Raw genomic sequence first — 25448 nt, forward strand, 5'->3', positions numbered from 1 at the left:
AGCTGTGGCGTAGGTTGCAGGTGTGGCTCCAAATTGACCCCTAGGCGGGGAACTTCCATATGCTGCAGGTGCAGCCATACAAAGAAAAAAAAAAGTGCTTTAAGCGGAATGATACCCAAATACAACCAAGTTTCTGCTTCATACCCAGCTCACTCTGTGATGTGTAGCACTAATTTCCTTAGCTTCTGTCATGTAATGTCTTTTCTTCCCGGGCGTATGAGTTGATTTGTGGGAGACAAAAGGTCAAATACCTGAAATTAACCAAGTCTTGATTTTGAAAAGACATTTGAAACAGTATTTCTAAAATCCCCCAGTATACTTAATGAATAACACCTTAAAGTCAGACTCAGATATGAACTGGTCTTTGTTTTAGAAACTTTGGGTCCGAATGACTCTCCAGTCAGTCTCCAGGTACTCTGAGGCTGCCGAAGTCTTTTTGCTGCTTAGTCATATTTCCAAGGCTAGAGGTGGAAATATATTTTCCTTTTAATATCCAAACATTACAATCGATATTCTTTGCTCTCCACCTCCCCTTGCAGGCCAACTGAACTACCTCGGATCAAGCCACCAAATATGGCACATCCTTGCGGTCGTGATGTTATACTGGTGGCATCAGTCAACAGTGTATGTCATGCAGTACAGACATAGCAAGCCTTGCCCTGACTACGTGTCGCATTTGTGAATTCAGGTATGGCCCCTGGTGTCTTCAGTTGTTAAGCAATAGGTAACGGGGAGTTGTGTGCCCCGCTGTTTCTAAGGTTCCCAGCAGCCTTTCCTTTCCTCCCTGGTTTGCTATGTATATCATGCGTACTTCATAAAAATGGAAAAGCGTCCTTGGGGGTCTGTAATAGTTCCTGCTTTCTGGGCCCTGAACACTGCTGACTGCGGCTGGGACAGAAAGCGACGTTTCGTCGGCGTGCGTGGGAAACACCTGAAGCGCAGGGGCGGCCGGGAGGGGGTGGGGGTGTCGTCCTTTGGCCGGACACCAGCTCGATTGCCTTCGGCCGGGCTCGCGCCGCCGCAGCGTGGAGCAGACCTGTGCGATTTCTCCGCCCGAAGGCGCTTCGAGCGCAAGGCCAGGTTGCGGCGCCTCATCAAGGCAGGCGTTGCCATAGCCTGTGCCTGGCGCAAGCCGACGGCGACGGGGAGCCCTCGCGCTTTACATGGACGGTTCGCGAGACACCCGCACGTGAGATATTACTTCCTTCGGCTGTAGGGTCTCTTCTGCCCAGGAACGTTGGGGTTTTAGTGTGCTAGAACAAAACGTTTAAACTTCCTCTCCTTTAAGTTGAGAGAGGCATTGAGAAAGGGAAAAGGACTTGTATTGTCATTTGCCATCAGATAAAAATCGTATTAAAAACTTACTACATGACTGGGTCCCAAATTCTGGAGCTAATAACCAAGTGAGAGGCCATTTGGGCTTTTCAATTTCAAATAACATTATTTAATTCCATATAAGAATTGAACTCTTGCCAGCAGATGGCAGATTTTTGGTCCTCAAATTCCTATAATGGAAGATTTTCACCTCTCTGAGTTTGCAGTCTTCAGTTTCCTGATGGTGGGGTTCCCAGGTGCATGGGTGCTACTTTCAAGGCCATAGAATCCAGGCGGCCCACCAGTTCTTGACCCTGAAATGAACCTTAAGCCTTAGAACAGTCACGCAGCTGCCCCGTTTGATGACACGATGGCTCGCCTGTGCTCTAGTCTTGCTGCTTAAGCCCGTGGTAGCCTTGTACTGAAAGCGCACAGCATTGCTAGGCACTGTTGAAGATTTGGGCCTGACCCTTCAGTGTATATTTAAAAGCAGATCTCACTGCCCTGTCACGCAACAGAGCGTGCTTGTCCTCTGGTCTCTTCACGTGCGTGAGCTCAACCCCATGAGGCAGCCACCCATCAAAACAGGTTGTTTCTCGGAACATAAAATATTACCCACGTTTCCTAATGGGTTGACATGAACTGCTTTAAGCACCGGTGTATCTTCAGAACATTGAAATTCCTAAATATCAGAAGGTGTTGATTGATGGTGGAGTTTACTCCCCAAATGCCATCTGAACACCTGATGTTTGCAATGCTATTTAATGTGCCTCAGTTTATGCAACTGTAAAAACTTGTTTTTTGAATATAAATTCCCCTCGCTCGTATCTCAGCAAGGAGCATTCTCCGCTGGTAGGCTAAGTGCACCCCATATTGTACCCATTGTTACGATAGAACTCCACTTTGAAATGGCCATTTTACCTCATAAGACCAGAAATTTGATTCATATGCAAGTGATGGGAGATTTTGGTGGAAAGATAACAGGATATATTTCCCCTAAAGCATCCCTCACTGGCTTACATGACACCATTGCTTTTAAATAGATATTTTGGCCAAATGGAATACACTGAGTAGTTACAATACATTTAAAACTGAGGGAGAAGTCTAGTTATTTTAGGTCTGGCATCGAAGTTTCACTTTAATTTTTAAAAACAGTCCTTTTTTTAGAGTATATGCATTATTTAATACTTGTCATCTGAATAGATAGACCATACTTTTAGACTGTCTTTTGACTTTAAAAAGCATACAGGTCTGACTATAAGGAGAATTAAATTTACCATGTAAACACTTCATCTCTTTATGAACATATTGAATATTGTAAGAAAGCTCTTTCATTTTTATCTTTAATGTACTTATTATAACATAGGGAATGAATGAATGTGGATTGCCGTCAACTATGAACACTTCTGTTTATCAGCATTTATTGACCACCTACTGTGTGCACATCACTACTGATACCAATTTTTAGGACATTGTTAACATTAAAGGATAACCACTTAAAAATCGCCTCTGAATCTGAGCCTTGTAATAATGTGTATTTATTTTCATTTTGTAGATTTATTAAAATAAGATTATTCAGCTTCAGTCTAAGCCTGGTTTTAATTTTAACAATGTGTAAATTATAAAAGCTCTACCTGCAGACTTTACAAATACATTTGGTTGTTTCAAGTTGTCTATAGTGATTTATAAGGTTGTAGTTAACTCACTGAAGAGAATTATCTTTCTACACAAAGCCATTTTCAGTAGCAACAGTGCTTGTCTTTTTCCTTCTACTGAGTGCGATTCAGTAAGCTGCACGGCACGACGTGTGCGATGTAAATAAACTGGGTTTATTAAATATATTAAGTGCTGCTCGTCGTTCTTTGTAACACATAACAGCTTTGAAATCGTATTTTAGAATCAGGAACGAAGATTCAGGGAATGTGTGTCACATCTCTTGGCCTCCCGCCTGGACAGAGTACCCGCTGTGAAGACTGACTGGCTGGCATACAGCTGGACAACTCTCCATTTGGCAGGTACCTACCTACACATACCCTTTGCCCTGCATTGAATCTTAAGGGGCAAAGCACGAACTTCTGGATTCCTGCCACTTGCTGAGCTGAGTCGGTCTGTGTTCACTTGTAGCCATCACTTGGGGTCACTGCACCCCTGCCGCAGCGTGTGCAGGGAAGCAGCAGCTCAGCTCCTGGGGGAGGGGCTGAGTGTCCCTTACCTGCATTAGCACAGTGACCGTGTTTTTACTGGAGAGAGGCACAGATGCTGTTGAGCATCAGCGTCCCTCAAACTCTGTCCCATGCATCCTGAGTAGGACAGGGAGAGAATGATCCAAAACTGAAACCACTTTTGAGAAAACATTTCCAGAAAGGCAAGGTCGTAACAGTGGGCATCTCTTGTGAACAGTGAAACTTCCATCCTTGGAGGGCAGGAGTGACCGCCACCACCAAGGTCTAGTCTTGCTCTGTGAGCCTGGGATCAAGCACGATGGAATAGAACATGTAAATTCAGTAGCACCAACAGTCTGAAGCAACACTGAACCATCTTTTTAAACATGGAACAAGCAAAACTTCAGAAGCTCGTTCTTTCAATATGAAAATATTAACTACATCTTACATATGTTGCTGGGGCTGGACTTTTTTAAGGGGGTCTAGTTTACTCAAACAGCTCTCATTGCAGCATATTTTCTTCTGTAGAGAAGTGAACTATAACCGAATTTGAGCAGTGATACATACATTCCACTGTTCTCTTTTTATATAGCTTTTAGCAGCATTTGTGGTATTTTGCCCCTGTATTAAAAAGCCCTCATTTTTCCACATAACTTTAGATAAATGTTGCTACTTCTGAAAAAAAAAAGGTGCATTCATAATAAATTGAGTCTTTCCACAAGCCACCAATCTCTATTGAGATCTTGACACCACGCTTAGTCCATCGATCTAAGAAGTTTTCTCTTTAATAACATGTCAAAGCTTCTTTTCTGACATAATCAAGGATTACAATATTTTATTTAACAAAATCCTTTTTTTTTTTTTTTTTTTTTTTTTTGTCTTTTTAGGGCTGCACCCATGGCATATGGAAGTTCCCAGGCTAGGGGTTGAATTGGAGCTGCAGCTGCCGGCCTACACCACAGCCACAACACAGGTTCCAAGCCATGTCTGCGACCTACACCACGGCTCTTGGCAACGCCAGATCCTTAACCCACTGAGCGAGGCCAGGGATCGAACCGCATCCTCATGGATACTAGTCAGGTTCACTACTGCTGCGCCACAGTGGGAACTCCCTAACTAAATACTTGTTAACAGTTAAAACGTTACCGTTTTGGAGTTCCTGTTGTGGCTTAGCACTTAAGGAATCTGATTAGCATCCATGAGGATGCAGGTTCGATCGCCTGGCCTTGCTCAGTGGGTTAAGGATCCAGCGTTGCTGTGAGCTGTGGTGTATGTAGGTTCACAGACGTGGCTCTGATCCTGTGTTGCTGTGGCTGTGGCATAGGCTGGTAGCTACAGCTTTGATCTGACCCCCTAGCCTGGGAAGCTCCACATGCCGCATGTGTGGCCCTAAAAAGCAAAAAAAAAAAAAAGGTTACCGGTTTTTAAAGGGTTTAAAAATAAATTATATAATGCACAAACTATGCCAAACATTCTAAAGGAACTAAAGAGGAATTTCAGGCTCTTATGTTTTGGCCTTACCTTCATCATTATAAGCACCAATAGTCATGGTGCCTGAAGAAATTATGCTAGTTTTTTGTCGCACAAATGCTAGGTCAAAATATGTTTTCTTACTTAAATCCAAAACTGTGAGCTCCTTAGAACGGAGATCTAACCCTATTCATTTTTCTACTCCATTAGCTGGTGCATAACAGGTGCCTGATGTATGTGGTGTGAATGAAAAAACTGACCAGAAGTTTGCATCCAAAACTTTTAATAAGATGATGGCGAATAATGAAAAACTCTGAAGTCATTGATTAAAAAGAATATGCAATCCACTTGGGATTTATTGCATTTAAAGAATGCAGATTATTAAAACAGTAGGTATGATAAATACAGTAAGAAAATAACTTTAAATTTCAAACAAAGTGATGAGGGACAAATTTCAGTCAATAAGAATAAGCGACATAAAGGCAATATAGTACTAAAATCTGTTAGTGCTTAATTAGATAAAAGAAGAAAAAAACAGCAAGTGATTCTATCTCATAAGTTTCCCAGCTATATTTGAGGACTGAACTTTAGAAAGTATGTTTTTTTAGCAATTAGAAATATAATAAAGATGTAAATCAGGTTTATTAAAAGTTAAAGTTAATTGCTTAGTGGTACATAAAAGGCTTCAGAAAATTCAAGTTTAACAAAAAATGGAAGTGTAATAAAAGAAAGTGCACTTAAAGCTGTTTGCCAGCAATTAAAAAGTAGCTTCCTATTACTGCACTGCTTACTATTAGATGACTTTCCAATCACAAAGAACGTAGTAATAAAAACAATTCTCTTTCAAAAGTAGCACAATAAATTTTTAAATAAAAATAACCCCAAATGATGGCCCTTTGCATTTTTATCTGTCTACCTTATTCTTTTAGTGGCTTTTGTAAACCCTCACTAGGAGTGAATGTTCTTTTAGCAATGATTGTGGTTGCAATTCCATTTAAAATTTAAAAATTCACATTACCTCTACAGTAGAGAGATGTGATGCATGCATGCATACGTGTTTATATATTTATCTGGATATATAAACACCACTGTGTACAGAAGTTTTCAAATAAACTATCATGTTATTCTCACAGTAGATACGTCAGCTCATTCTCACAGTAGATCTGTCAGCTCAATATTGGACCTAAAATGAGTCATTTTGCTTAAAAGAGAGAGAGAAAGTTTACTGGACCTTCTACATATACTGAAACAAATGTACCCAAACTCCTCAGAACTAGTGATGCTAACACGCGAGGACCTTCGAGCAGTGCTGATGCTCAGTACCACAACCGAAACGAGACGGAGCAGACCGCAGAGCAGGAACAGGGGTCTGCCTGGAGAGCAGGGTGGGCTCCGCCTCAGGAGGTCCCGCCAGCGAGATGAGGACAATCGTCTGTCTCTGTCACCCGATCAACAGCTGCTTCTGTCTACAATTCCAAACACTGTCGTAGCTGTGCCCAAGTACCTACACGCACGCACGCGCGCACACACACACACACACACACACACATGCAGACACACACACAGGCAGGAGGCGCATCAGTGGAAGAATCCCACCCTTTCCCAATGGATACTTCTGAATAAATACTCCAGTCTGTTAAATTTTCATCCGCCTACAATCTTTCCTCCTCGGCCTCATACACATGCACACCAAGCAACTTTTGTGTCTTAGCAGATACATTCCTTAGTGCCATGAAAGCTGATCTTTTCAACACTACCATTTTGCTGAAGTGATGATATTAAAATAAGTAAATGGTCCACTTTTTAAAAAGATGATTCAAAATCAATAAGCATTATTAAAGCTGTTAGGACAGAAATACCTTTGGCCTCAGACTTTTGCTAGCTTCATAATTTGTACTTCCCTTAGTGCTGATCAAGTATTACAGGTTAGAGGGTGACTACTCGACACGCTCAAGACGCACAGGGACACCTGCTGAACAGGAACCACTGCTTTTCTGCTTTCCTCCCTAAACAAGAATGAGACCATCCCATAAATAGAGCCAACCATGTACTGAGTATTGTGTGCCAAGTGCGTGTCAAGCTCTTTCATGTCTTGGGAGCTTTATTCTTACCCTTCTCCAGGGATTCACCTGGGCATCAGCTGTATGACTTATATCCGACAGCAGTGGAAGAACATGATGGGAAGTGGGAAGCAACCCTAACCCTGAACTCCTTGGGCAAATGCTGCTACGTCAGGACAAAGGATGCCGTTCCCGTTGTGGTGCAGCGGAAAAGAATCCGACTAGAAGCCATGAGGTTGTGGGTTCGATCCCTGGCCTGGCCTCGCCCAGTGGGTTAAGGATCTGGCATTGCCATGACCCGTGGTGTAGGTTGCAGACGCGGCTCGGATCCTGTGTGGCTGCGGCGTAGACTGGCAGCTGTAACTCCAATTTGACCTCCTAGCCTGGGAATATCCATCTGCTGCAAGTGCAGCCCTAAAAAGCCAAAAAAAAAAAAAAAAAAAAAGAATCTTATCTCCCCACTTCTATCCCCTTGGGTTCCCTATTAGATCCTGAATGTTTCCTCTGAGCTACAATCTCAAGAGGAAAGTCACTGGGCTGTGATACAATAAACCTAAGAATGTAACTATTGTAAACAGTGTCAGTGTTTCCTTAGAATTCATTCAGCATTATACACCAAAGTGTCTAAATCATTTAAAATTATTCAGTGTATGGAAAAACAAGCATAAGCAAGGCCTTGGTATCACCCTCCAGGTATGTCATGTTTCCACCCCAAGGAGACCACACGAATTCATCCCTACCCCTTCTCCACCGTGAAAGTCTGGACATCTAGCAGAGACCACAGCTAAGGACTAGAATAGTCTAAGAAGCATATTGCGTACATATCAACCAACAGATTTTCATTTAAAAAAAAAAACTTCTGTTTGATACAAACCTACTGTAGTTCATGGATTGACTATATATAATCATCAACTCTTCACTTTTAAAAGTATCGCTTGAACCTACTTTGTAAAGTTTCAAAGAAATCTACTTGAGCATTTGCATTAGCAGTATTAATCAACCTGAGAACCAGAAAAAAAAAAAAAAAAAAAGGTGCAAACATAAGTTTTGCCTTTGGCACAAGGAGAAGTTAACTGGTGCAGCCGGGCTTTACAGGTACAGCTTTTAAGCAGTAAGGTCATGCGAGGTCTGCCCCTGCTACACTGCGATTCACATGCTGCTTCTGTTTGTCCACAGGTTTCTGTCTGATTTAAAAGAGAAAAGAGAAGCAATCAAAAATATATAGTTTAGTTACATGTGTTTTGCTTCTTTCCAAGTTTATAGCTCATCCCAGTTGGGGTGCTATAATTAAGAGATTCTGATAAGATTACTCAGAAAATTTAATTGGGCTCAAAGAGAGTTAATTTAAAATACAGCAATCAAGGAGAGTGCCCGTTGATAAGTTTCCTCCTTTTTGTAAATCCTTTTAATGGTTCTAGAAACTGCTCACTGTTAACTGGATAGGGAAGGACAGTTAATTATAACTTAAAACAGTCAGAGATGCAGGAAGCACAGATACCGTATTTCCATTAATTCATATACTTAATTTCTATCTTATTAAATGATTTCTATAAAATCTCAAGTTTCTAATTAGGATTTGTGGTGTTATTTAAAAAAAAAAAAAAAGCCATTTCGTAGCTGGGTTCTTTTCGCTAAAGACAGTCAGCTAACTACCAGAGTTTAGATGCTGGCCCCTTGACACCTGCCACCTTGCAGCCACCCTCAGATCTTGAGTATCAGTGCAGAGGTACTTGCGGCAGGAGCGAGTCCTGCCCATAAGGCTTTGTGGGTTTCACTGTTCTGTGCACTTTATTAAAACTACTCCACCCTCCAGACCTAACTCAAAAATTGCTGCTCACGACTTGGGGAATAGTTGGGGAAGGTGTAATTTAATAAAGGACGTTATTAAATGCAACATGATTTGACCTCTCAAAAACTCGGAGTTTCAGCTACGTATTTTTTTTTCCTAAAATAAAATTTCTATATGACCCTTGTCCTCACTCCCACTCTTCCCAATAATCTGCTTTAGCAGGGACATGATAATAAAAGTTTTGAGCAAGAAGCCATTCAAAACCGGAACATAAAGTGTTCCCAAAGGACTGCTTTTTCTCTCCTCTGTATCATTTTTTTTTCTCTTACATTTTTTCACACGTCAGATATTTCTCTCTAGTTTTTGTTCTAAGCTTCTACGTAGATATTCCACGGTAATGGCACTTGTTTTTTCAAATGAAAGTTTTAGGCACAGCAGTCAGTGATGTCTGGCTCTGCTTTGTAGAGAAAAAGGTCTAAGGACTAAAACCTCTGCACTCTCCCTATGATAACACTTTCTCATGCTTCATGAGAAGTGGATTTTTTTTTTTTTTTTTTTTTACCATGAGGAAATTAGAAGAGACCTTGGGAAAAAAATCCGCAAATGCAACTTGTTGCAAAGAACCTCAGTTTTAAATGCTGGATCCTGGAACGAGCCTGGGATATGCGCACAAAAGTGACCTTCGGTTATAAAAATGACGCCGCAGCTTTCCAGGCCCTTTCAGGGGCTACACGACGGGAAAGGGCCCGCACGCTTCCCCTGGACTCCTGTGCTGGCCGGTCAGTGGCCGAACCCCTGGGTTAGAGTCGCCGCGTCGCTCCCTTTGCTCCTGCGTGGAAGAGGCGTGGAGTCACTACCCTGTGCAGATGCTTCCTTTTTCCATTTGGTTTATTTAAAAATCATCTATTCTGATTGACCTGTAAGAATGAATGATATAAAGGGCTATACAAATAATTTTCTTTCAAAGTCATAAAACTATTCATACTTTTTTTCTTTCTTTTTTTCTTTTTTTTTTTTTTTTGGAAACAGGAGTTAATGCCAAGAGCGCCTCGCAAGTCATCTACTGTTTAGAAGGAAACGGAGCTGCCCCGAACGGGTCTAAGTCGCCCGGCTGTGGCTGCTGGGGCTGCTGGGATCCGAGGCCCTGCACCACCAGCTCTGTAAAGGGCACGGCCCCAAAATCATCCATTTTCAGGGCCTCTGCGCCGTGGAAGGCCCCGTGCAGTGAACCGGGCCTCGGCCGCCCGGGCAGAACGGGGTTGCTGTCGCCCAGGCCCTGGTGCGGGGGGTGCCAGGGCAGGTCCGCGGGGTGGAAGGGCTTGGCCCCGAAGGGGTCCAGGAGGCTGTCCTCGGCCGGCAGGCCATCGGGCAGGGCCACGCTGATGTTCTCCTTGGAGTCGGAGACGGTGAGGAACTCGCTGCTGCTCTGCGAGTCCCGGCGGCCGGCCCGCCGGTGCCTGCGCGCCCGCTCGGGGGTGCGGTAGGCGGGCTTGGCCGGCTTCTTGGCGCCGCCCGCGGGCCCGTGGTGCCGCTTCCCGTTGCTCTTGGCCGCGTCCTGCTTCGGGCGCCGCTGGCGAGAGGTCAGCTTCTGCAGGCTCCGCGGCTTGCCTCTCGGCTGCTGACTCCCGGCTATCTCCTCGAAGGGCACCAGCCCGAAGAGGTCCTCGCTGCTGCCGCTCCGGCTCGCCGCCGCGGCGAAGGGCTGGAACGGAGTGGAGCCGAAGACGTCCACACTGGCGGCCCCGGCGCGGAGGCCGTGGGCCTCGGGCCCCGTCCCCTTCCTGCCGAAGGGCGCCTTGGTGAAGACGTCGAACTCCTCGGGCTCCACCGGCGCCGCCGGGCCGGGCTGGCCCCGGGGGCACGGGGCCTGGGCGCGCTCTCCCTGCCGGGGCTGCGGGGCGCGCGCCGAGAAGAACGGCACGGCGCCGAAGACGTCGACCTCGGGCTGGGCGGCCGCGGGCCCCGCGGCGGAGGGCGGCCGGGCGGGCGCGAGGCGCGGCGCCCCGGGGTCCCGGCCCGGCCCACTGCCAGCGGCGGCTCGGCGGCCCGGGCTGGCGGCGCTGGCGGCGGCCTTGGCCGGCTCGTCGTCCGAGTCGGAGCTGTGCTTCTCCTCCTCCTCCTCGTCCTCGGAATCCATGAGCAGCGGTCTGTGCCCCAGGTTTTCGGGCTCAGTATCGTCGTCGTTAAAATCTCCCGGTTCTCCCTGGAGGCCGCCCTCCTCCTCGGGCTCCTCGTCCTGCTCCTCCTCCTCCTCGCTGCTCTTCGGGGAAGGGGGGTCTGACTCGAAATCACTCTCCGATTCCTCGGCCCCCTTCGGCCCCTGGCCGGGCAAGGACGAGGTCTCCGGGGGTTTCTTTCCAGTCCGCGGGTCTTTAGACAAGGGGCTTGCTTTTCTATGCTTGACGGGGTTTGCAGTGCTGTTGCCTTGATTCGTGGATGCAGGCTCAATTTTCTTTTCAGGAGAACCTGCCGATTCAAAGAAAAATTCTATCACTGCAATGCATTTCAAAAAGTCGTTTGCAGGAAACGACATGTGCTCCCACGAAGTAGTACACATCAGGCACAGCTGTTCCCTTAAAGGAAGACACGGTGGCCGTTCTTTGTCCTCAGGCTGGGGGAATGCACTTGGCCTCAAGCCGAAGGTTAGGTCCTTCGGTGCAGACAGACTACCAGAGGCCCTCAGTGACAGCGAAGTCTTACTCGCAGTCCCCAGAACAGGACTCTGAATATAGGACACAAGCAAATGTTCTTCTCCCACCTTCAAAATAAGATTATCCAGCCACTTGCCTTGCTTGTATTTCAACTCTGTTATAAAGTTTTCCCACAGAGATCAACAAGCATGAATAGCTTGTCTGCTTAGTTACATGTTTCACTGTAATATCTAATTTTTCACTGGCATTCTGGGTTTGGTTTTTTTTTTTTTTTTTTTTTTTTTTTTTTGGTAGCCAAGGATCTTATGAGTTGGGTTAGCATGACTGCATCCCCGCAGCCTGATAAAAGCTAAGGGCCAGCTCCCAAACTGAGACAGTCCCAAGGACACCTGTCTTCCCTGGATGACACCTCCTCCTCTGTCATACCCACCTATTACTAGACAGTACATTAAAAGCTTGATGCCTTAAAACAACTGTCACTATGTTCTCGGTAAGATAGGTAATAAACCTACATCAAACAAACAGAGCGCTTGACAATTTCACTGTATGACATAAAGACAGATAATATGTTCACATGAAAATAGCCCTCCCGGTACACTCTTGCACTGAATTGATTTTCCAGAGGCAGGAAACAATCTGAACAGACCCTACCACACAGCCACTCATCCCTCCCCCTCCTCTGACAATTAGCTAGGGTTGGACGTAGAGTCTTTCGTCATGGCAGCGAACTAGCTTATGACAGAAGGGCCACAACCGTCCGTTAGAACATGGTGGTGCCTGAGTTGCTGCCTTCTCTTTGAAGGTCAGCACCTCCATCTTCCCACCCTCTCTGACTGTATCCCCTCTTGGTCATAGCTGTAGAGACGTCTCTTTCAGTACCACCTGAAACAGGTGTGTTCCCTGGGTTCTATCCTGGGCTGGCTTTCTCCCTCTGCATGTCCTCACCTGAGTCCTGACTTCTTATCTGTTAACGGCCATTTACACCTTTCTGACTGGATCTCTAATACTCACCATGAATACTCATCTCTCCTTCTCATCGAACACTCACCATGAATACGTATATCCTACCCACTACTTCAAACGCAGTATTTCCAGTGAGATCATCTTTCCTCTTAAAATGTGCTCCTCACCAGTTCCCTCCAAAGCAGTGACCACCACTTCCTTCTACCAAGTTCTGCATCTCCTTCCCACCAAATAGTGTTTTTACACTCCGTGGAACCTGGCCCCTCCTCTCTCTCTGCCTGTTTCATTCCCTCCCCTTCATCTAGCAACTCCCGAGCCCCTACGCGTGCCTGTGTGCCCCCAGCCCACATCCCTCACATGGTCACCAGAATGGCCTTTCGGAAACACTCATCGCATGGCGACTGCTCACCACCTTCCAGTGTCTCTAAAGTCCCAACCCGCAGCCCAGCTCAGGGGCCCTCCCTGCCTGGATGCTGAGCTGGGGCACCACTGGCCTCAAACCCTGACGTCTGCCATGGGTATTCCTCTTTAGAGCCACACCGAAGCTCCCTCTGCTCCAACTCGGGAACTAAAAAGATTTAAATAGTTTGGGGTTTGTTTTTTAAATCTCCCTTGCGATCTAAACTCTTCACGTTTGCTATCAAACAGAGCAACCTAACCAAGCTGGGGCTCTCAGAGCCCTCGGCTGTTTCAGCATCTACCATTGTAACACCAGAGCTCAGGACAAATGTCCTACCAGCACCCCCACTCCCACCCGACTGGTCCAGCGTTCCCGGCTGCATTTCAACACCCAGCCCTTGTCAGAGCCCTTCGGAGGCGCTCCTCAGGACATTACCAGGATTTGGTCCCCTGATGGACACAGGATAGGCCTTCCTTGCCAGGCCTCCTTCGGACCCGGGTCTACTGACCACTTACCTCCCAGGTCATTCAGCTGCCCTAACGCTACACCGAGTCAGTATCTGTCCAATGAGACAATAAGCAACCCCTTCGAGCTCACAGCTACACACACATGTCCAATCCACACCGGGCACCGGCAAGGCCCCTGGCAAAAGACACTCTGCATTTGGGATGTGGCTAGCTCCGAATTCAGTTGTTCACATTTCTGTGATTCAACTAAACGTAAGGCGTCTTACTGCCTGCTACACACTCATCAGACACTTCCGAGATTCAGAGAGTAAGCAACCGGCAACTGTGACGGGTGCTTGGGAGGAACAGAGCAGGGCGTGGGCCCAGGGGCAGCGGAAGGAAACGACCCTGGGCGTCGGTCGCAGCCTCTCCGAGGAGATGAGCCTGGAGGCCATGTGAGATGAGCTGGCCATCGAAGGACGCTCATAGGCGGAGCTCGATAAGGGCCGGGCCGGGGGAGAGGCCGGCGTGCTCAGAGCAGAGTGAGAAGGGGACACTGCCCCGGAGGGGGAGGGCCAGATCCGCGAAGGCCCCGGTTACGCCCTGGGCACAGGTTGGGATTTCGTTCTAAATTCTGGGTGCAGTGGGAGCCATTACAAGGCTCTATTTCAAGTTCACGACTTACATAAAGTATCCCGATCAGATTTATATTTCAAAAAGATAACCGCTACGTAGAAAAAAGACAAGGGTGGTGCACAAGTGGGGAGATCGGGAGAGCAAATGGGCCATGCAAGTTAGAAATTAGGGGCTGCTTGACCCTGTGGCAGGGAAAACAGGAGTGGCAGTTGGAGACTGAAGAGGAAAATGGGCTGGATGGTGCTGCCATGGCACGACAGAAGAGGCTCAAGGAGGCCCCGGGACACAGGCTGTCAAGGATTTGGTCTGGGACGCAAAGCTTGTGAGACATTTAAGTGCAAGCAGGCGTCTGTGGCTTGGGCACGAGGGTTAGCTTCTGGCTGAGAGCGTGGACTCGGGGGTCATCGCCATGCAGGGTATGCGGGACGGGCAGGGAACGGGCAAAGGGCTCAGAGGAGGAGCAGGGGCGCCCACACCAGCTCTCGGTGCAAGGCCTTTAGAAGTCAACAGAGGAACCAGCAAAGCCAAGAGAAAAGGGCCAGAGAGGAGGAGCAAAACCAGGGAGCCCAATGCCACCGAAGCCCAGCGAGACCAGCATCTCCAGGGGAGGAGGAGACAGCTGTGCTGGGTGGTCCGACAAACGGGGACAGAGTGGCCGCCGGCTCTGGGCAGCGCCCACAGGTTGCTGGCAACCCTGAGGTGGGGAGGAAGGCTGGAGGAGGGGGCAGAGGAGGTGGAGAATCCCATCAGTTATACTTAAATACAAATACAATCTTCATCCATTACTCATCTGCCAGTTCCCTGAAACCAGCCACGATAAGCTTATTATACACACGGAAAGATACAGCATATCTTAAATCCTAACAGATTAAAACCAAATCAGATGCAGATTCTCATTGGACTTCTCCACACAGCTTGCTTCTGATATTAAAAAACCAAGATTACTTTTAGGGTAGCCATAGCATTTACTTGCATGGATTTTCGGCAGTCCTCCTGCACTCGGGGGCACTCCCTCTGAGACGCATTTCCCCTGAATGCCTGCTCCCGTCACCCACCACTCCGAGAACCCCGCGTGCACCCCTCAGGCCTGCTCCAGGCACCTGTAGGAAGGCCCCAAAATGCTTCCTAAAGCGTCTTCTATGGAACACTAGTCCAGTCTGTGACAAGGTAACAAGAACCAGACAGTTCTGTGGGCCCAGGCACCCGGGCTTATGAAATGCCCCCCCCCCCCACCGCCCTCACCGGGAAAACACGCATCATAGTCAAGGTGCTGACCCCTCAGACACAGAAGAACCTGATTTACTGAAACCCAGGGTTTCTGAATATGCTTCCCTCCCTGTGACTTACATGTCACCTCGATGACCCTTTCACACAATTCTGCAAAAAGCACTTGGGGAAAATGCTGCTCTAGGATTTCCCGGGACAAATTCCCATTTCCAGGAGACAGAGTTCCAGGCCTAGAACTGGAACCCTTAACAGAGGAAAGAGCCCTTGGACTGACCTTCTCCTGGACGCTTACATTAATCCCATCCTCTAAACTAACTCCTCCTTTACCCATTGTCAGCACTGCTTTACAAAACACACCTGTCACTTTCCACTTCCTACCCTGCTGCCCGCTGTCAGCTTCTCAAGCTGTGTTAGTTTTAGTACAGATATGTATTTTCTTTGTTGTAAAGCGCTATACAGACCTCCTTTTACTGTCAGTGTGGATATAAATCTACAGATAAGGCAGCTTTACAGCTTCAGTACAGTCCACTAATAATTCTGAAAGGGATAGGGTTAGGATAAAACACTGTCTGTATAATATATAACTATTCACCTACAGAACTGCTTGATTATTTCTAGTTTTCAGCATGTTAAATAGAACTGTGATCATGCACTTTTTCTTTGAAAGGGAACCCAACCCCCCCCCCCTTTTTGTGGCTGCACCCATGGTATGCGGAAGTTCCCGGACCAGGGATCAAACCTGCGCCATGGCAGTGACCAGAGCCACAGCAGTGGCAATGCCAGACCCTTAACCTGCTGAACCACCAGGAAATTTCAAAACACCTCTTTCTCAATAAGAATCTCAGTTTATCACTTTACTTATGTATAGTACACAGCTAATAAAGCTACTAACCCAGTCACAATCTTGACAGGATCAGAGCTAAATCCTCTACTCTGTCCCCTCACACGTGAGGGAATATGTGTGTTATTATGAGGGAGTAATGTGATAGCAACACATTCTACTTCGTAGAACCAATGTAAAGAAAGGACTAAAATAAACACTCAGTAAAGTCGACTGTCGTCACTTCCAAGGCAGGGCCACACTCAGTTATCTCATCCATCCTCCTCCAACTTCCCACCAACTTTTCTGGCCTCCTTGGCTGAAGGAGGATAAACTCGACAGGGAAGAGGGGCAGGAGGGGGAGAGGAGGGCCCAGTTCACGGCCAGCCCAGGCCCGCTTTAGAACGACCAAAAATAAGCAAGCAATCCAAGGTACACTCGCACCCCACAGGAGTGCGATTCGGATCCTGGAAACTCCAGCCGGTTTTTAACATTGTTGAGAGCACGATACGAGCCACGGAAAGGACTGCTTTCACAAAGAGCAAGGAAAGCCATGTGAACTGACCGATCCAGTCTCTGTGGTTTCAGCTACATCCCTGAGAAGTGTGGGCAACTGGGGAAACTGCCGGCTGGTACAGACAGGTTTTATTTCCTTTACTGTCACTCCTTCATAAAACGAAAACAATCTATCGAAAATATTTACCCGAATTCCTTTTTTCTCGCACATTCTCACAACCCACCCTGACACTGCTTAAAGGTTTCTCTACTTCTTCATCCTCCCGCTCCTCCATAAACCAGGATGGAGTCCAGCCAGGGGCTACTCTGCCAGCATACTAAAAGCAACAGACACTAAGCACCATGAAGCACAAGCTACACACAAGTGCCCGTCTCTTGGCAGCACCTCCTGAGGGCAAAAGTTAAATTCCAAAGCTGAGGATTACAACCCTCCCAGGGAAGGTTTCACTGTCTGTAACAAGAGCCACCCACTTAATTGCCCTGCCTTCACTGCAAAACTTTAACCTAAAGAATAAAATCATCTCAGTATAATTCTGAGAATTTTAGTCCTGCTCCACAGGCACCAGAGACTGTGCTATCAACATTTATAATGTATTTCTTTGCCTAAACATATTGTGATTTAAAAAAACAAAACAAAATAGACATTCCTACTGTTTGTTCCTGGTGCCAGACTGCTTCTTCCAAGTTGACAGACTAAATAGTACACATTTGACTTATTAATAATAACAGTAATAATCAGGCCACAGTGACTTCTCTGATAATGACACCAGTTTTGCTTAATTTCCCAAAAGTCTATCTGAAATATGTTGCCTTATAATTCAATATATCCCAAATCCTAATAATCCCTATATTACTGAGATCTGTACTATCAACATAAAAATGGCTGGTTTTCACGTAGGGAGAAGGGGACCTACAATATTTACAACAGGCACCAGGAACACACATTTAAAGCATAAACAAATGTCTAGAATGCACCCAGTTGCACTTTTCTCCATTAACTGATTTTGGTAAAACACTAAAATTTCACTGACCAATTTTTATTTCTGGCTCTAAGCAGGGCATTCTTTCCTTAAGTGAAATATGGTAGAATGATATCTTGGTGGCTTCTAGTCAGGGTATTTTTATTTCTGTTTTGTGCCTTGCAACTACAAACTGTAAACATTTCAACTTTTTAAGTAATTTTCCTCTTTTGAGGTCAGGTTCAATTGCTGGCAACGGCCCACATCTAATCAGAGCCAAATCCTGAGAATAAGATGAGTGACTGAGACAGACAATGCAGATTTGAGTAAACTATTAAGAACCGCAGCAATGAGCAACAGAGCGTTAAATTCTCATGCGGCAAATAAACCGTCTCCCGGGGAAATTCCAAGTGTTGAAAAGAAAGCTGGAACAACAGGAGTCAGTAAAGAAAGAGTCAAGAGAAGCAGCACTTACACACATACATTCTGTTTATTCTGTCTTACGGTTTCATATACCTCATACACAGAATTTCAAGTTAGTCGTTCAAAGCTGACTAAGGCAGTGCTTCAATTGTTCGGCACTGTCCGTGCAATTAAAAGCACTTACGAATAAGCAGGTGCAACACTGAATTCACCATTTGGGAACCGTGCATATCCACATCCACAGCACACGTCCCTCCTTCACCAACAGAGGGTTTAACGATGGCGCCCTGTGACGACCTGCCTTCTCCTCCGGACTCGGGGATTAACTCAGGGTCTCACCTTCCTCGTCTGTCAAGTGGGGACAAGAGTGCCCACCTGCCTCAGAGAACTGCAGCAGGGGTGCAAGTGAGAATCAGGACACGTGAGGACATCAGCGCTGGCCCACTGCAGGGACTCAGCGAGAGCTGCGCCAGCCTGACGGGCGTTTCCTACCATCCCCTCCCGAGCCGACCCGGAGCACCTGCTACGGGCTTCTACTGGTGCGGACGAAAGAGCCAGAGCGGCGGGACAGTAACCAGTGCTGGGGGCACAAATGTGGGGCCAGGGGGTTTTCACACCTTAGCTCTTAACTGCCCCCCATTTAGGGTCTCAGGACAATGAGGGTGAAAACAGTCTGCAGGGTTTGTTTGCTACAGTCTTTCCTCTTCCATCTATTAACCACACCAAAAATGTTCCCGTGTTCTCCATGTCCGATCTCTATTGGGACAGGACTTCCTGCCACCTCAAAGGTGTGCAACGTTACCACCCAACGCGCCTCCCTTGGCTTTCTCTTTTCTGCGTTTTGGTGACATTTAATTCTGTTTCGTAGTTTTAAGTATGAAAGCAAAATATGAGAAGGGATTCTTAAAGACATAGTCCAATCTCTTCTTACACATAAAGAATTTGAAATTAGGTAAAAGCAGAATGAAATGCCCATGTTTAAGGCCACAGTGACGTCTCTGCTGATGACATCAGTTTAAAACTCTCATCTGTAAATTCTACAATTAAATTACCAGTAGACTATCACCACCAGCAAACACTCAATATAGCTTAGCACCAACCCCAATATAGCTTAGCACCAACCCCCATATAGCTTAGCACCAACCCCCTACAAAATACAACCACAAACTTGCCTTACATTTCTTTTGTATCCCCTTGCAAAGCTATGCCTGAAAAGTAAAAAACAAAACAGAAACAAAAGAATCAAAAAATAGAATGAGGCCACTATTGTTTCTAGTTCAGCAAATAAGAGTTTTGCTGAAAAGTATAATAAATACCTTGAATGGAGTATGTTATAGTCTGTAGGGTTAAGTTCTAGAAAACCCTAAGACTTCATCCACAAATGAAAGCATACACAACTTTACAAAATCCGCAGGAGACAAACATCCCAAGAGCCTCTGGTTCCTCATCTATGAAGTAAGGACAATAATGGAAATCACCTGATAAAGCTAAACATTAATAAAATCCATCTTATCTAGTGAAAGGTCACTAAATATTAGGGTGTGTGAGACAAATTTATATTAGATTACCAGAGTATACTTTGATAATAAATTCATTCATCAAGGTATTGTACAAAGATAAGACAAATGCTTGCAAGCCATTGCCTTTGGCATGGATAAGCAATGAGATCCTGCTGGGTAGCAGTGGGAACTAATTCTGTCCAGTCACTTACGATGGAGCATGATAATGGGAGAAAAAAGAATGTATACATGTATGTGTAACTGGGTCACCTTGCTGTACAGTAGGAAATTGACAGAACACTGTAAACCGGCTATAATGGAAAAAAACAAAAATCATTTAAAAAAATAAAAATAAAAATTCTATATATAATTTTACTTTGCCCAAAAAAGAGACAATTCCTGACTTCAAGAAGCCTACCACTCAACTCGAATTGTTGTGAAACGAAACCCACGCACTAATCCTGATTCCTGATTCTCGAAAACAGTGACCAAGGTAACAACAACTGGGAGGCCCTAAAGAACACGCTCACCTGACCAAAGGAACCTCAATACACCAAACAAACAAAGAACGTGAATCCATCCATTCCAAGCTCAAGTTCTCATAAAAGGGTATTTCTCGGTGTCAAAATTTCAAAGACATCTTTGAATCGTCTTGCACAGTCCAAAAGAGAGTTCGAACTCAAAAGCTAAAATTTATCATCAATTTTCACACACTTTCATATACTCAGTATTAGTATTCCCTTAAACAAACCCTTTGTGATGAGATCCTAGTTAATTCCACACTATTTTAAGTAAATACTGCACATATATTCTTAAACCACATAAATGAACCTTTACAAACTATATCAAAACATTTAAAGTATTCAGAATATATCCCCCAAATATAGGGAGGAGGCATATCTGTATCCTACTATTCATATCCCACTCTTCCAATCAGGTCCATTTTTAAGAGGATAGGTCTTTTAGTTATAAAACAGGTGGTCCATTTTTAATCATATAAGAAGATTCTACCTTCAAGAAAATTTTGTTTTGATGTTCTTTTCCTTGCTATCAGATTATAGAGGATAAATGGCTTGAAACTGCTATTGTAATTACATGCCTTCTGTTGCCTCATCGTTTTAGGGTATGCGGGAGGGGCTCTTAAGACTTCAAAGCTCACTCTGAATTGGAAGCATACTGCCTGCCGTCATTTCTCAGCAACTGACCATGCCAGACCCAAGGATTAGGGGATTAGAGGGTTTTATCAAAATCTGTATGATTTCTCTTAAGACAGGCCAAGTGACAGCCTGAGTATAAAAAGAGAATCATGCCAGTTGTGGGCAATGTTTGCCATAAAACTGCCACAGAACTGACATTTCTATTCTGCTACTCATCTTACTGCAGGTTTGTATTTCAAATCAGTCACCGAACACTTCTGTTTTACTACTACTTACAGAAACAGAGTGTAGCATCAGACAGAGCTAGATTCCTACCTAGAGGCTGTCTGACCTTAAACAAGTCACTGACCTCCTCTCTGAGCCTCAGTTTCCAGTAGATGGATGCAGCAGAATTCCATAAAGGGTGACCATCATTGCTGACATTCTGGAATAGAAAAAGACCTACTAGAATCTAAAGCTATGGACAATACCCCTCTATCACGGCCTATAAGATGACCCAGCATTTGGACTAATAATCTGTAATAATTTATGTTCCAACAAGTATTCGCTATATATAATGCGACCTTCCCCAACCCTAAATTCAGTTTAACTTCCTATTAGCTAACGAGACCCATGAGGTAGGTCTGGCATTTGGGGAGAGCCAGCAAACGCTATTTAAAAATGAAATCCAATACATGAAATCTAAATTTTTGGTGACCAAATTCTTCAAATACTGCATGTTTCAGAAATCGAGAGTATTTATTAAAATGAAGTGGCCCACACTGTGATTCACAGAGCCAGGTGTCCCAGGTTAGCACACAACTAACTAGAACATGACGTCCGGGGAGAAGTCAGGCAGGCTGTGTGCCTTCAGGACTGGGAAGGAACACTGTGCTTTTGAAAGAAGGTTTATGTGTACACTGTCCTGAACGCTCCAATACGAATAGAAATGGTGCTATCCAAACCGTTCTTGGCAGGGAACGGCCTCAGAAACAGGTCCTACACTTCTGCTCAGCAGCTAACTATCTGATTATTACTAGAACTCTGTACTACTACTAGTTGGACAGCAGTTGCCAAACTCATTTTAACACTAAGATTCTGGAATTTAGCAATAAGTAATAAAAATACTGCTTAATAACACAACCAAGAGCAACACACAAAACAGCAGCCAACACTGAGCATGTCTGTGTTTTGTGTAACATTCTCTCATTTAATCCTTCCAATAAACTCATTGAGTAGCTAATATTATCTCCAATTTAAGATAAAGAGACCCTTGAAGAAATTAAGCAACATCCAGTATCACGTAGTTACTCTGTGACAGAATTAAGATTCACAGCCAGGGCTTTACAATGCCAAAGCCAGTGTTCTTCATGACACACAAGACTACTAACACCAGTTCAGTAACCTGACAATAAAGGAATATATAATTTCCACTGTAATTAAAGTATCGACTTACGGAAGAAGAAATTCCCTTTACACACAGCACCAAGCAGATTCTCGATATACTTATTTGACTTGTGCATAAATGAATAACTACGAAATTTAGTTTTGCCCATAAAGAAATGTTTAAAAATATGAAGAAGAAAAACTATTATATATTTGATTCATCTTAAGACACGATCTACCAAGATGCTACGCTTCTTCAAAGGTCTACAAGTGATATCATAAGCTAAGGTAACAAAGAGAAAGATGCATCTATGTGGAATAAAGCCACTGACTACACCAGATCTAGAGTACATGGAGCTAGTAAGAAGAAGCAACAGGTATTTTTCCTTCTACGTATCAGAGGCTACGGGGACCTAGAGCCAGCGGCGCAGCGTGCAGCCATTCCTCTAGTTGAAGCCTCACCCCCTTTCTTGAAGCTAGAATACAATGAAGCAGTGCCTTGGAAATTCACAAAGAAAATTATATCCGACAGAATTATTTACCCAGCCAAATTACAGCCAAGTGTCAGGTTAGGAAAAAAAGATATTAGGCAACAAAATTTAGCGTTTTCTTCCCATGCATATATATTTTCTCAAGAAACAACTACCACAATTGCTCTACTAGAAAAAGGGAAAGAGGAGAGCGGGAATTCCTAGGAAGACTGATGGGTAAAAGAAAATGCTCGGATGCTAAGTGTGGGCAGGCAACCAACGCAGACTGCAGAGCTCCACGAGAGATACAGTCAAGTAAAAACGAAAACGCCAGCCACCTTAAACTGGGCGGACATGACACTTCTACATGGGGATGAATAGTGACAGGTACATAAAAACTTAACTAAGGGAATAAAAACACAGTTATTTTGATAAACATCCGTGTGACTAACTCCAGGAGAAATAAAACCACACAGAAGGAAATGTAATCATGGTATACTGGACCTCAGGGGCAACAAGCATTCACACATTCAGAAAATGCACACTTGAACACCAACAACCAATTGTGTCAAAACTCTGCATATGATTGCAGCTGGATGCTAACAGTATAATTAATCCAAACCATCACTTTCCATAATGGGAAGTCTACAGTTATTACCCAAAATTGAAAAAAGAGGAAGAAATCATAGAATAAATATATTAAAATGCCGGAAGTGAAAAATTACTCTCTAGGGAGTTTTGAACAGGTAAGGAACAAGCAGAGAAGTGACTGGTTTCATTATAAGCCTTATTAAATATAACTTTTTGAAGTATCATTTTAATTCAAAAATTCAGCTTAAAAACAATTTTATAAAATTATGATGAACTGAAGAAAAGCAAAGGAAAAACCAACCCATTATAATTTCAAAGTTAAGGTTCAAAGTTTTCACAGAAATTTTTCTTTCAAAATAAAAACACAACTCCTAATAAACACAGCATAGTAAGGAAGACTAGATTCAGGACAGAGGGTCTTCTTAAAATGCACTCTGCCGGTAGAATTCTTACAGCTTTCTGCCTCATGGCTGAGTTCATCCTGTTCTCAAGATGCATTTTCTACAGGGTTTACCTAAAATTGTGTTCAGGAACTGTCAACTCTGGTTCAAGTACGATGGCCTGTCACACAGACACACCACTCTGCACTGCACAACCCCCCCCCCACCCCAGGAAGGCGCTCCTTGCCTTCCTTCTGCCTCCTTTAAGTCTCCAGACACTCACGATGCCTGGCGGAGTACATTTTCATTGGATAGAACTCCTTTTGCTTTTTCCAATTTCTTCCTAAAGCTTATGAAGTTAATTTTTATCTCAGAGAGTCAATTATTTTACCACTAGAAGAAAATAAATGCCTTCAAATATGTTGCTACCTAAAAATTATTTATAACAAAGTATTTCTAAGCTCGATGATGAAAAGCAGCAAGTGATTTTAGAGTTTAATTTGAATCTTAATGAAAATAAATTAACAAAAAGCCATCACAGAAAAGTCGTCATCTTTTTCTTCTCTCCGTGGGTGTTCCTCTTATGACCAATCTCTCCTTTATCCCAGTCTCTGCACTCAATTTTCCATAACCAAACTATCCCAATGTTCGTATTAACACTAAATCTAAAGCTGCTTTTGGAGGGAGAGCATTTATATAGAAGGGCATTTTTTTATTGCCATTGTCCTCATACTAAGAAGTATGAATTTTTAGGAATAGTCGTAATTTTTCCATATGCCCAATGAATATTAACAGGTACTTACTGGCAACTGGGAAGGATTCAAAGACAGAAAACTCATGTTTTCAACCCTCAATAAGCTTAAAATATAACAGAGAAATTAAAATACCCACAGTAAAAAGAAAAACAAAACAGCAACAGCAGCAATCAAACTCAAACTTGTGAGCTTATTTATAACTACAAAAATTGTATTCCAACCCCAAAATCAGGATGCCCAGGGAAAAGGCAAATCACTGAGGCTTATCTAGTTCCTGATTCTAGTATTCTTCCCCCAGGGTTCTTTCAGGAGACATTAAAGAACAGAGACCTTGCACAGACTTGTGCAAACCTGAAAAGGATTATGCAATTCCTTCTAGAGTATGAGAAAGAGCTAGTACTGAGACCACTCTCTGCCACAAACAGATCAATATGTGAAGTCACTCAGTACTGTGTTCATGAGAACTTCTGCAGACCACTTGCGCTAATATACACAGATTTTTAAATAATCACTTGTTATAACAGAAGGCACTGGGGTCACGTGTGTGAAGGAGTGCTGTGCAGATTAAGGAAACAGACACAGTAAGCTGGGTTCCCTGTTAATTATGTCATGTCATTCACCAAAAAGATAAATGGAAGGAAGCAAACAGAAAATGACAAAAATATGTTCGCTTTTCGATAAATGTCAGGGTGAAAACACAGAAAGGAACGTGAAAGCACGCAGAGACACTCTCGGTTGCGGTGCTGGGCGCTGAGTCTCGATGCTGAGTGGCTGCAACACCGCTCCAATGTATTCATCAGAAACCCCGAACACCTATTTCCTATTTTGGCTGTGCAGTCATCCGTTCTCCTCCTGTTGTTCTCTCTTGGATGCATGAATTTTAATGGCAGTGACGATGTTCCATATGCCACTCGCCCGAGTGAGAAAGAAAAGAAACAAAACCAAAGAGCATGGCTGACAATTACCTTGAATATATTCAGCAAAACCTTCACCTCCTAGCAAAGCATGACTTCTCCCAACACATTTCCCTCGTCTAAGATTAAACTCAAATTTTTCCACTATAACCATAAACACGCACAAACCCATTTATGCCAAAGTGGGTTCTACTCCATCCTAGTACCTTCGATGTGTTAACTAGAACCAGGTATTTTTAACTAGTGAATAGTAACAACACTTAACTTCGGGACTGAAATCAAAGCACGATGTAAGAAGAAAGAAGTGTTTTGTCACAAGTTGTGACAAATATAAAATCATTAACATTTTTAAAGGCAGTTTACAAGAGAGCATGTCATGATTTTTAAGCAAAACCTAAGTATAAAAACATCTTTAATGTATTTTAAACATATAAAAGGGAGAGCTATTTCCATGCATGAATCTTTTCAACAGTATCCAAGA

The 25448-nt window shown here is 44.3% G+C and overlaps 2 protein-coding genes across 10 annotated transcripts in view; one reads left to right on the top strand and one right to left on the bottom strand.

Moving 5' to 3' along the window:
• PAQR3 (progestin and adipoQ receptor family member 3) overlaps nt 1–9958 on the top strand; it is a 29308-nt gene extending 19350 nt beyond the window's left edge. For 4 of the 8 annotated variants that reach the window (XR_014813519.1, XM_003129372.6, XM_021101899.2 and 1 more), the window contains one exon: nt 540–3155. Coding sequence is in view for 3 of the 8 variants with exons in the window: in XM_003129372.6 (XP_003129420.1) it covers nt 540–682 (143 nt within the window). In the remaining 5 variants the exon portion in view is untranslated. Of the gene's footprint in view, nt 1–539; nt 3156–3211; nt 3330–3714; nt 4200–5156; nt 5294–9824 lie in introns of those variants that run through there. The other 4 variants (XR_014813517.1, XR_014813518.1, XR_014813515.1 and 1 more) reach the window with 3 other exon arrangements.
• Nucleotides 5213–25448, bottom strand: part of BMP2K (BMP2 inducible kinase) — a 118894-nt gene continuing 98658 nt past the window's right edge. For both annotated transcript variants that reach the window (XM_021101898.2, XM_021101897.2), the window contains one exon: nt 5213–11261. In XM_021101898.2, coding sequence (XP_020957557.1) covers nt 9856–11261 — 1406 coding nt within the window. In that variant the 3' untranslated portion in view covers nt 5213–9855. The remainder of the gene's footprint in view (nt 11262–25448) is intronic.

The sequence above is a fragment of the Sus scrofa genome, chromosome 8 (genome assembly GCF_054392235.1).
Source record: "Sus scrofa isolate SSC_HxYL_T2T_F1_AM1 chromosome 8, Sscrofa_HxYL_maternal_Yorkshire_Landrace_v2.0, whole genome shotgun sequence".
Classification (NCBI taxonomy): domain Eukaryota; kingdom Metazoa; phylum Chordata; class Mammalia; order Artiodactyla; family Suidae; genus Sus; species Sus scrofa.